Consider the following 13,497-nt stretch of genomic DNA (forward strand, 5'->3'; position numbering starts at 1 on the left):
CTCTATAGCTTAATTTTAACAGTAGGCCTAAACGGCAATAAACAGGCGATAAAATTGGTCTTACATTTCACAGTTAGGCCTAGGGTCTGAAAAAAATTTCTTACTGCTGCCTACTACAGTGTAGACTAGACTTTCACTTTTACCAGCAGTGCGGTCTGAAGAAAATGAAACACCTAGGTTACTACCCAGTTAAATAGAATCTAAACCTAGAATATACTAATATTTAATATTTAGATCTAATTGAATTGTTTCTAGATCTCTACTAACATTTAATAAAGGGTAATCTATCGTTTTAGCGTAATCAATTCGGCTGCAATAGTAATGTAAATGTGCGGGAGAGGTAGCTGATGAATATATTTGTTTAAATAAGTTTATTTAATATTTAGGTAATCTATCGTTTTGGGTACGTAAAATCGCCCGCGGCTATTAATGTACGAAAACGTTACCTCATTGTCAAGGCTGTAATAGAAGTATATTGTGATATGTTTGTGTCAAATATTATAGATAAATGAATAATAAACCTAAATCAATGGCTAAATATATCAATATAGGCCAGAAATTAACTTTAAACAGCTGTGTCTGCAAGCAAGATTTGCTATATAAACAGCAGCCATTTGTAAAATAGAGTGACTTCCGCCTGAATCTCGCGCTATATGTCTATAAAAATAAAACTTAAACAAGATGGCTGCTATAGTAAATGAGCGTGGTTGCATCTGTTGGAAACATCGCTGGTGTTCATTTATTACTGAAAAGTTTTAATTCAATTGTTTAAAAACAGGTACATAAATGAAACAAGGAAACATTTTTGTATTTTTCAAAACATAAATCCTCATCAAAATGTGAAATAATTATTAAAATGTAAGGAGTCACCTGTTTTTCACATTACTAGTTGCGGCCGATTTTACGTACCTAAAACGATAGATTACCAATATTTATTATATATTTAAGTCAAATTTTACAAAATATCACAGGTAATTGATTTAAAATAACAAACAGTGACCAAAACAATTTAAATAACATGAAACTAACTTTAAACTAGGTGTTTGAGATAAATATTAGTAGAAAAATAACAGCGGCCATCTTTCCAAATAAAATTTAGTAGGTTGTCTTATTACAATTTTTTAATTAAAATTTTCTGTCACTTATCATATATCATTACAAACCATATCACTTACTGGTTAATTTGAGACCAAATTTAATGGTCTAGCTTAATTAGGGGCCGAGAAAACAAACAAAAACAAAATGACCTATTAACATCTTAAAATGCGAAACTCTTTTTCGCCATCAAAAGATATCAAAAAGTTACGTTGGTTTGTGTTTTCCATTCGTAGCATGATGTCATAGCAATTACGACAACATTGGGTATTTTAGTTACCAAAAAAAACCAAAACATTTTGTTAGAAATAAAACTTTATATTCATTATGTTTATTAAGGAAATATCAGACATATTTATTATAAATTGTATGTACAATTTAAGACATTAGGCATTCCATGATGAATTGAACAATCAATACCCATGAAGATGACAATAAAATTAATATCCAAAACTAAAAATAGATCTGACAGAAATCTAGATCTAGTCCTTCTAACTGTAACGACAATACAGTATTATTAGGTAAGATGATAAATGAACTTTTTTTTAACTTTCAAATTAAATACTCTATAATTAGTATTCTCTTCTGTAGTAGCATTAGGTTAGGCGAAGTTTTCTTTTTTTTTTTTTTTTTTTTTTTTTACCAGCTATGCGTAGTAAATCTACAGTCATGTAAGCTTGCGTGAACTTAAAATGACCCTAAGTTGATTTACAATTTGCTTGGTTTATGAGGGGAGGGGTGGGATTGCCCACCGACGATCTCTAACAGCAATAGTTAATGCTGTGACGTATGTATGGTAGGCCTGCTGAACTCACGGTGAACCCTCGACCGTGTCAACATTTTTCTCCCGCAGACAAGAAAATGTAAGCAGTCGATCTCGCGAGCGATGCGAGCGACGATGTTTGGAAAATTTTGAATAATTATTTTTTTAAATATTATTTCGTTCAAAAAATTTTTTTTTGAAAAAGAAAGAAAATAAAACCGCTCGTGGCATTTCCCATGTGAAACAATAAAATAAAGCACAACTGATTTACGTCGGATTCGAACTCGGAGATTCTAGGTCACCTACCGCACCGTTCTGTTTACTCTGCCACACACCACGATGTATTGGAAAATAAAATATTAGACATTTTGTATCAAAAGATTTCTAAAACTAAAAGGAAATAATTACTACTTCATTTATTGATATCATTCTACGTAGTAACTGAGTAACTGCGTAAATTTTACACACAATTCCTATATTTTTAACTAACACAACAGCATTAACGAGGTTGACCAAGTCTAAAAATAAAAAAAATTGCCAGTAGGCCTAATTAGATCTAGCACAAAAAGGCTCGGAATGAGCATTGTTTAAAATACAATACTAAGGCCTAATTAAAAACTACATATAATTTCATATAAATTATACAGTCAGGTAGGCCACGAAGTATTAATATTAACAAGGTTAATGACCGGTCACGAATTATGTTCAATGAAACTAACAGTGCAGTCGGCCTACTTGGCTTGCAGTGAAGAAAAAAAAATCAATATACTTATAAAATTACTAATACTTTAATACAATAATAATGCCCACAATTTCTGCACATGCTAAAACTGAATTATAATTAAAATACTAGACTTAACAGTGCATTCCGCAAAAAACAAAAATTAGTTGTTTCTATCTGACAACTAGCGTAACAATGGCGTAACGTTGCTAAAAATAGCAGCGGCATGGTATTTCTATGGGGAATTGGATTTTGGCAGAAGGGAAGCAGCATCATTGTAATTAATCATGGTAAATATCTCAAATATATATTTATCTAGGAGCTGTCGAGCGCTGATGCCCGGAGGTCGGTCGTTTTTCGTTGCAGTTCAGTTCCTAATGAGAGTGCTCCATAAGAAATGCTTGTATTAATTATTACTACATATCTCGCAAATGTTTCTGGCATTTAAGCCATAGTATCCATTTCCTTAGCATTTCGCATTAAAATAGTGATGAGATATTGCTAGATTAGCAGTTTTTTCATTTTTTGTATATAGGACCCCCCAAAAACACTTAAAATGCGAAAACTAAAAGAGCATGACGTTTCAGGGTCAGGTTCTGACTTCCGGTTTTGGTAAGGAGATCGACTAAAATTTAGAGTAGTTTCCCTGGATAAAAATGTCTATTCGTATGTATATTGTGTTGACTTTGTTGTTTAATATACATACCTGTCTTGTTTAATATAAGTAAGACAGAGGGCCGTCTTCTTATCTTTAATTTCATTTTCAAGTGAAATGAAGGCTATGTATGTATGTACATCCAAGATCTCAAAAAATTTTGGGAGGTCCAACATTTACTAAACCCTTTTGTACTGATTAGGGGTCGTCCATAAATGACGTCACAATCGTAGGGGGGAGGGGGGGGGGGGGGTCGGTAATTTTGTGACGATGTGTGATGACGGGGAGGGGGGGGGTTCAGATGGTGCTACGTCACACTTTTGCTTTATAGATAAGAAATGTTAGAAAACGAATTTTAGACATTATTTAGCTTTTTAAAAAACAGTTTTAATAAATTATAATAGGAATTGATTAAAATACTATATTTTGACATATTTCAGACAAGATTTTGGAAAAATATCGATGTTTTAAAAAAAAAATCAACTGCAATTTTGAGGGGGGTGGGGGGGGTTGTAGGCTGATGTGTGACGTCATTTTAGGGGGGGGTCTGACTTTTTGTGACGACGTGTGACGAAGGGGAGGGGGGGAGGTAAAAATCGTATTAAAAAAGCGTGACGTCATTTATGGATGACCCCTTAACTTGTCAATTATTAGGTCGTCCATATTCCTCATAAATGACGTTGGACTCAAAATATGGGACGGTGTAAAATATTTTTTTCAAAAATGATGAAGAATATATTCGTTTTCGTTAGAAATTGTGATTAAGGGTTCGGGTATAGTAGAACTGCGATATGATATTAAATCATCATCTTGCTTTTAGTAACTATTGGGTGAGAGGGAAATTGTCGGGAAAAGTATGACGTCATTTATGGGCGATCCATTTAATTAAGCCTAGTTGTTTATTTTGTCTGTAGATGTCACAGACTGTATTATTATGTATCCTTATTATATTGTGTTTTGCATGAATGAAGAGTACCTGGCTAGCGGAAGGACTGTCTGAGCGATCGTCATGTGTTTTTTCATGCTTTTGGGTGAGATCGCTCATTGACGTAAGGGGAGAGAAAGTTGTGAATAAAAGGGAGAGAAAAAGGTGAACGGGTGTTGTGTGCTAGGACTTGGGACTTGAACTGTGGCAGTGAATGTAAGATGTCTCCATGACAGATGACTTGGAGTCGTGACTGTGACTGTACTTGTTGAGTATCTTCTAATATGGATTTACCATGAATAACTATGGATTTATCATTCTCACTGTATATAGTGTAAATAAAGTCATCATTTGAAGTTGCCACTATTGCTTGTATTCCTGTGTGAAAACTAACCCACAACAACAAAGAATTCATGTTGTTACAGTAGACATTAGTCTTAGGCCTACACTTTTTCTGAATTAAGATTATTGTGTTTATTAAAATAGGTTCAAATTTTAATTAGTTACATTTGAATACCACATGGTTTGTTGTTTTTTTTTTCTTTGCCTTCTGCTGTCACCAGTTTTTGATTTCTTCAGTAGTCAATGTTTACCCCTTCCACACAATCCATTATTACCAAAAAAAAAAAAACACCCACTATATGTGTCATAGCGTAGATATATAGAATTAGACTAGACGAGTAGAGGTTACTAAGGACGGTACGAACTTGACGGTAGACGATTTGGTGCGAGAGTATTGTGCGCGTGTTCAATAAAATATGTGTGGCGTGAGTGTGACGTGAGCATGGTGCGACAATGTACCGATGACGTAAGACGCAGCAGTGAAGTTAGTTGGGGGTTAGATATAGTAGAAGACGGATGTATTATTTGATATTGTGAAAATGATCTATAAGTGTATGTTAATTAAGTTCATGTTATTTCATAAACTAAGTTGTTGACATTGTTAATTAGTGCCTGCCGAACATAAGAGTGATTCCCGTCCTCCTCACGAGTATAATAGTTGCCGTATGAATAGTAGTAGATCAGAATATATTGAGATTATATATAAATTAAATCGCCCATCACAATATAGTGATATCCCACTCTAGAAAAAAAAACTAGATCAACGTATAGTTCGTAGGAAAATTAGAATCTATCACTTATTCGTCTGTTAAAAAAAAAAAAAGAAATACGTCATTTTTCTCAACCACGCCGTTTCATCCCCCACAACGTCACAAAGTTCGCGGCGCGCGTGACGTCATTTGTCATTACGCTAATGTTTAAGAAAGATACCGCGTAATTAAAAGAAAATCAAAACAGGCCCTAAATCACTATGGCGATGAGACTTTAACGACGTTTAGCCTGACGAATAGATCTAAATAACTTTAGTTCGGTGAATTATATTGGTGTTTAATTTATTACAGTGGCATGATGTTCTCCCTCTACTATACAAATTCACGTGCTTTTAATTTCTGCAACCTGTTGCCCTGAGACGTTCGGCTCTAAAATGCCCGTGACACAGCGGCTTCGGTAAATGCATTTAGGCTCCCGGTCCCACCTATAAACGTCTGTCCATTAAGCTCCACGCAAAACGTGTGATTAATATGTGGACATAAGCGGCGCTAGTGGTGGTGTCAACAGGGGCCAAGCTCAGGTCTTAAAGGTGCTCCGCACTTCATAAAAGACAAAATTGATGTTCAGATATCGTCGGACTCTGGCGTTTTGCCGACGGCCGTACTCCTAATGCACAGTCTTAGAGGCTGTCCACTGCTAACACTATTTTATGTTAAATTCAAGCCTATACTGAGCTGTGGCTTTACATTAGCTCAGTGGCGTAGCGAGGTCGAGTGTCACCCGGTGCGGCACTTAATGGTGTCACCCCCCCAGAGGCGACAAACTTTCAATTTTCGATTTGTCCCATTTTACCTGCTAGTCAATACTTGTCGAATATTGTTGACAGGAGCTACTTGGTTTGAGCCTTGTTGTCAGAAGTTATTTCATTTGGAGTAAATATAAAGCGGCCTATTTTCGTCGGTAGGCATTTAGTGGCAGGCCCTTTTTGGCGGGGATGATGTGCTGAGGTTGTTTAACACCGTTTAGTATAACAGGCATGCAATAGTTATGAACAAATGTATGCATGAAAACGAACGCTTTATGTTCCTCATTTTCACTGAGCACAGCTTTATAGAAGATTCCAAAATAGACGTCACGCATCCCCCCCCCGACCACCCTGCGTAAGTTGACGTCACATTAGCATTGCATATGTGACATCGTTTATGGGCAACCCCATATAACTCATTTTGAGTATTTGGTATCAACATTTTGACAACAAAGGTTATTCAAAATGTATATAGGACTTGACATCTACCCTAAATGACATCGCACACTTAAGGGGTGGAGTAACTGGTTTTGAGACGACGTTTTACGCGGGAAGTGGGAGGGGTAAGAAACGGGAAACGTTATGTATTTCGCCTAATACAAAAATGCTAAAAATATTTTTCATTAGAATTATGGCTTGACTTTTTAATAGACAGGGCAAAAAGGTAATTTTCGACATTACGACTATTTCGTGACGGCAAAAATGGGGGTGGGGGGGGGGGGGGGGTTAAGGTGAAGAGAGATCAAAAACGGGACGTCATTTGTGATTAAATCACTAATTAAAGGAAAAAAGCATGAAAATATTAAAGGAAACAAACAATAACACAAACAATAAGAATGAACTCAAACTAATATTTAAATAAACATTAGATATGTAGTGGTAGCTCTATAAAAATAGGGAGTATCTTAATGTATACAAATTGCATCTCATAATAATAATTATAGAACTGATGTTTATTGTCAGTCAATTAAATTGTTTAAAGGGCAGAATTTTAAAAAAAAACGCATGCTTTGTATTTAAACACAAGACCAACCTATTTAACAGCAAACATCAATACATTTCCATACAAATAGAAATTAAAGGGAAATGACTCAAAATAATATTTTCTTAAGATGGCCGCTGTTTTTAATAGCAAATTTAGTATCTGTAACATCGTTATTAAACTTCAAATTTCCTGACATTTTTATTGATTTAAACCTTAAATGTGGTTTAATATTCAATTATCTTTAGTATTTTAGTAAAATATGCAAAAATATATCCATATTTAAGCCATATTTATTAGTTACCTTATCCCTACATTACTAGTGACGGCCGAATTGATTACGCTAAAGCGATAGATTACCTAATAAAGATACAGTTACCGTAAAATCAGTATCATACGAACTAAAATTTAGTTAAATTAGTTAGATAGGCCTAGAACTAGATCTGGGTGTTGGGAAATAGAGAAATGGCGAGGCGGTAAACTGCGAGAAGGGCGCGAAAACCGTCGGTCACGTGATATTTTTGCCTCGATTTTACAACCACCCGATACTTACGCATGGTGGTAGTCGGATGCAAAGCTATCTGTGAAAATTTTACTGCAACGATCAATATTTATTGATGCAGACTTATAAGACTTTTTTTTGTCGTTTACATGGTTAAAGTTAAAACTTCCGATTTTTCTGTCGCTAGACATTCTGATGATTTGTCAACTTAACCATCTTGGTAAAATCACGATAAGCGTTGGAAATTATTGGATAATGTTCGTTGAGTTTCGGTAACATTGGTTGGTTACTGTAAACCATAGTTTATTTGACCGTTGAAAGAAAAATAAAGTCAAGTGCATTAAATTAATGTTTTAACTTAATTTAATGTTTAACTGACAAAAAATTAGCATTAATTAGTAAATCTAAATATTATTAATAAAGTCGAGTGTAGTAATTAATGTTTTTTTTTTAAGAAACACAGAAAAAAGCTGCAGAAGATTTGCGACAACCAGCTCTAGGTCTGTTAGTAAAATAAGACGATTAGAATTATTAAAGTTAAAAGTAGTAAGAAGAACTAGAATAATGTTTAGTAGCAGAAATAATTAGCACATACACTTAAAATAATTAGAAATACAAAATAATTAGTAAAACAGTATTTAAATTGCAACTAAAATCAATCCTTGCGCATTTTTCAACATTATGTATTAAAAATAATATGGCGGCAAATAAATGATGGTTTACACTTACAGTATTTCTGGTGGTTTCCGGAACGGCTTGACAGACTACGCCATGGTTTTACTGTTTTTTTACTGCTGCACATTTCCGGAATAATAACTGACACTATATCGTGATATTACCACCATCTTTTGTGTAGATTTAGTATACAACCTTTCACCTTGTTTGAAATACCGCTAACTTAGATTTCTTTTGTGTAGAACACCGAGGCCACCTGCCGCCACAAACAAATAGTGTATTGTTGCATAGAAATTTTTGTTTTATTGCTTAGCAGAATAACCCCACACCCCTGGTGAGCCTCAACCGCTCAATGTTACATTGAGTTAGGCCCTAAATATAAACTCAAAACAATAATATATCTTTAATAGGTCAGGCCACATACCACACGCATAGTGTTGTGCCATAATACATTTAAACTAATAAACTAAATATATAAACTATAGCACTTATCCCTTTATTTTCTTTAGCGATTTAAATTAATTCATAATAACTAATTCATAAGTAGGCCTAATGAGATTACAAATTTCCTGTACAATTTATTTTTACTATTACAGAAACAGCTGCGTTGTTTCAATACCACCCGCTCTCTTTCTTGAATCAAACGTTACAATTTTTACCTTGACAATGTTAGTAATTTTTTTAAAAATGCGGTGCAGAAGAAGAGGGACGGCTATATACTCTTCGAAACCGAGCGAAAAATAATTCACCGAGGTATTGACCTTGAATGACGTTTCCCCTTGAAAAAACAAGGCAGTATGATATTAAGGTCGTGTTTATTAAGTCTTGGTGTAGATTTAATGAGTAAAAGTGGGACGGTTCAAAATGTATACCCACCCCCTCAAACGGGGTTTTTTTTTCTCACGCAGATTAGAAAACGTCAGAATATTTAAAATTTGTAATATCTAGATATAGATTTTTAAAATATTTGCATTATTACCACCACCTACTATTTATTTTTTTAATCCTATAGGCCTAAATATAATTTCTGTTGATTTTTAAAAATGTTGATAATTAAAATTGTTTATTTAAACATCTACTCTTAAAAGTACAGCAATACAAAGTGTTTAAGTCAGAAATGATTGGCCAAACATGAACCATGTACCTGACTATTTCTCCCACTGGCAAGATAAATGGCCCATGAACTCACATAACCTCAAGCATTGTCATATTGCTCCTGCTCAGCTATGACACATGTTAAATTTTTTATATGCTCTGACTGTAACCCATTAAATGGTGGTATTTTTCTCACACAGACTAGAAGATGTAAGGTATAGATTTTGAAAAAAAGTCTTAATATTCTGTTTGTGAACCCACATTGACCAGTCGTTTGAGATGGGCAATCTTAGGAGCATCAATGATAAAATTTAAACAAGATCTCTAGATAAAAAAAAAAAAACAGAACAACATACAACACTCACGATAAACAACATACAACACTCTCGCAATTTACCACCTCACCATTTCACGTTATGCGTCTCACACTTATACCAACATCCCCCAAACTCTGGACGTTTTAGTCCAGCAACCTCTAGCTTGGCTGACCTAACCACGCTGACCTCTCAAAATGGCACTACTGTTACAAAGTTTGTGTTTAAAGTTCTAAATTAAATATTTCAACGTAACTGTCTTTTCTTATGTTTCTCAGGAATATAACTGTCTAATCTTGCAAAATCATTTCTGATAACATTAAGCATAATTTCAATAGATAGGCCTATATTAAGATTTGTTGTTGTAAACCCATCTCAAATCAGGTCTAGTTTTAGGCAAAAAGTTTTGTTCAAATCTACATTATAGACCTATGCCTATACTTCCAGTGTTTAGTGTAAAGTATTGTGTATCTATCTGTTTGCAAAATGTAAAAGTCTGTTGAGTGTTGACTTGCATTCTTTAAAGCTTCAAATTGGGAATATATGGTTCATAATAGGAAGAATCATAAAATTAAAAGCAAAATACAGCGTGCTAAATGCTTTTAAAATATAGTTGGCTTAGGCCTATAAAATTTTAATAATAATGATTTAATCAGTGTTATTAGTTTTGAACTTGTTGACTTCCATCTTTCTGCCAAGCTGTCCAACATGATTGTAACTTGCTGATTGACGTGCATGTCTAATTTGTTTTGTAATTCTCATTGTTGTTGAAATAATGTTCCAGGTGATGCGTTTTGGCTTCTGATTGTGGCAACACTATGGGGTGCAACTAACCCCTTGATCAAGCGACACAGCAAGGGAGTTGAGGACATCAAGAGAACTGGCAGAGTTTCACAATTTGTTGCTGAGATAGCATTTCTTTTTTTAAACTGGAAGGTATGTCAAAAATAACACTCACAGTTGAATCACAAATTATGTTATGTTTTACCTTCTGTTGTTTTTATCTTACTCAGTTTTAAACTCCCTTTTATATTGATTGCATTTATTATTATATTATGTATTTTACCTTTGGGAAGATACACTTCTGTTTATTGTTTCATGTAAGCAGAACCACAAAAACTTCTGTTTATTGTTTCATGTAAGCAGAACCACAAAAACTTCTGTTTATTGTTTCATGTAAGCAGAACCACAAAAACTTCTGTTTATTGTTTCATGTAAGCAGAACCACAAAAACTTCTGTTTATTGTTTCATGTAAGCAGAACCACAAAAAGCCATTCATTAATTTATAATCCTATAGGTCACATAACATATCATGATTCTTTTAAAAAACATTTTCCCTCTGACATAAAACCACAAGTAGAAAATGGTCTGTGTAAGATTAAAGTATTGAAAAAAAAAGTTCTCTTTTGTAATAACATTTTCAATTAATAAATTCTGTATAATTATGTTTTCATTCACTTAAGTAAATTATGACTAACGAATGTAAAGAAAATATATATAGGCCCCTATTTAAATTTTTTGATTTTCAAATAGGTACAATAGTTTTTACAGCAGTTGAAATTAGTGTAATAAAAAATGACCCACCAGTAACCATAAAGCCACCCCTTGCTAGATATCCCTTGTCTCAGGCTAACTGGGATTTTAGTGTAATCATTTGAGGTGCTAGATGTGTCTCTCATTCTGTCTTGTGTTAGACAGTGATGGTATGGCTAACCTTGTTAATTAGGTGAATCATATACCCAGTGAGTTGTCTGGAAGCATAAAATTTATTATGCTCTATAGATTTTTGATTCACATCCAGTGACCCTGGCAGGTAAAGGTGAAATAGAATGGATTTTCTTCTGTAAATATTTATATTAAAGATTATAGCGGTCATGACATAGACCAGTCATTGTTTACTTCCCCTAGTCAGGTAAATGTCTGGGTCATGCATGAGTCAACTCTAGGCCATACCAGTTTTTAATGAAGGGACCCAACTCTAGACATGCCAGATTAAAATTGTGTGCATGACTAGTGACTTCCCTAGCTTTCTGAATTAACTAATGAATATTAAAAAATCCAATCTGTTTCAGTACCTGTTGTCCTTTTTGTGTAACCAGCTTGGATCAGTTGTGTATTATGTTACCCTGGCATCTGCAGGTGAGTTTTGGTTCCAATTGCAACCTGCATACATGTTTCCTTAGCTTGTAGAAGTGTAGCTTGCAATTATACAATTTTGTACCAGATTCTGAAAGTTGAATCTGCCTGTATTGCTGATAAGAAAAAACTTTTACTAGTACCTGATTAAAAAGGTTTGTCCACTCTCGTAGATTTGACGCTGGCAGTGCCAGTGACCAACTCCCTGACACTTATCACCACTGCCATGTCCGCCCGCATGTTGGGTGACCAAAGACTGACATATAGTAAGTTTTATCACACTTTTATTTCAGCTGTTTAAACTCTTCTTTTTTAAACACTAATTTTGTCTTTGAAGGGTAAATTCTAAATTATATCCTGTAAATATTTCACCAGTACTTTCAGTTAAATCACAACTCACAACTACACTTAAAAGTCACAGTCTTTATGAACATTTAACTTTTTAATTTTCTTAAATTAACCCACTGTTCTGTTGTTAATCTAACTGCTTTATTTTGGAATAATTGGACTGAGAAATGGGTCATTGTTTTCATTAATTTTTTCTTCTAATTAAGTTTGTTTATTTACAATGATAACATTATTGTGATATTTTCAGAGACATTTGTTGGAATGTTCCTTGTTGCAACTGGAGTCACTCTGTGTGTACTTAGCAAAGTAAAGCAGGAGGACAGCTGACAAACAGTTTGATATGTACTTACAGATCAGTTTTTATTGTCTTTCTTAGTTTAGGTGTGTTAAATATTGAAAGTTTCATAGTTTTTACTTGAAACCTTGAAAAAATATTTGTCATTGTTTCGGATAGTTTTACTGATACAGTGCCTTTATGTGATAGGAGGGGTCACATTCAGGGGTCACAAAGTGACATTCAATAACCTGTAGAGACCTCTGATTTCATCGTTTATATAACCTTATATCTGGACTCAACCCCTTGCTCTATCAATTGGTCAGTTATATTTTCTTTTTTAAGCACCAAAGACTGGCACTGATTGTGTATCACCTGAAGTATGTGATTTGTATAAATGTAAGCATAAAAGAATTGAAACTCCTTTATTTCTAAAATGTGTAGTTAAAACAGCCACCAGGCACAACTCCTTTGTTTAATTTGTGCTTGCCTCTGTTGGACTTCAAACTACTTATCAATAATTACTAATTAGCATGTGACATCTGCTTTAGTTTAGTTTGTGCATGATATTTTTGTACTGCTTTGAGCTATAAGATATAGAACCTTAACTCTTTAACCATTAATGTCCCATTCATTCTACCAAAACTCCACCCATGACGGCCCAATGTAAGGAGCATAACTCTGTATGATCAAGTGAATAGTTTCACAAAATATTTGTTTTTTTCTAAATGAAATTGAAAATTAAGATAAAAACTACTGCTTAATGTTGGGAATAAACCTGGCTTTCCAACAGTATTAAATAGAATATATTATATTCGGTAAAAGTACAGTATAAAAATAAAAAATGTCGGAGAAAATTCAAAACAGGTCATTTTCGGTAGTCAACTTTATTTATTTTTGTCTAAACAACTATGCATCGAATTTAACAGTTAAATATCAATTTGGTTGTGTTTAAGATATATAATTCATAAAATACATGCCTAGATACGCTTAGAGGCATTATTTTATTTTATTTTTAATATTAAATCTACTAAAAATAGGACAGATGAGTCTAAAATTTCGAGATAGAAAGAAACTATTATTTTTTATCTTTCAAAAGCGCCATTGAAATTACAAGACCGGAAAAGGATGCTTAAACTATCTGACTTCCTGT

The 13,497-nt window shown here is 33.9% G+C and overlaps 1 protein-coding gene across 1 annotated transcript; it reads left to right on the forward strand.

The window, feature by feature from the left end:
- Nucleotides 1–78: 78 nt before the first annotated feature.
- Nucleotides 79–13,285, forward strand: LOC131951602 (transmembrane protein 234 homolog). Its single transcript, XM_059313932.1, has 5 exons — nt 79–177; nt 10,370–10,521; nt 11,659–11,725; nt 11,896–11,988; nt 12,318–13,285. Exons 1-5 carry the CDS (start codon nt 165–167, stop codon nt 12,395–12,397), a joined length of 405 nt encoding a protein of 134 aa, XP_059169915.1. The 5' UTR covers nt 79–164; the 3' UTR covers nt 12,398–13,285.
- Nucleotides 13,286–13,497: the final 212 nt, after the last annotated feature.

The sequence above is a fragment of the Physella acuta genome, unplaced genomic scaffold, assembly GCF_028476545.2.
Source record: "Physella acuta isolate Inbredline_101_S28 unplaced genomic scaffold, ASM2847654v3 ptg000816l, whole genome shotgun sequence".
In the NCBI taxonomy this organism is placed as follows: Eukaryota; Metazoa; Mollusca; class Gastropoda; family Physidae; genus Physella; species Physella acuta.

Coding starts and splice junctions, on each gene's coding strand:
- LOC131951602 (XM_059313932.1), top strand. Junction 10,522..11,658: donor TTCTTTTTTTAAACTGGAAG/GTATGTCAAAAA, acceptor AATCTGTTTCAG/TACCTGTTGTCCTTTTTGTG. Junction 11,726..11,895: donor TGTTACCCTGGCATCTGCAG/GTGAGTTTTGGT, acceptor CCACTCTCGTAG/ATTTGACGCTGGCAGTGCCA.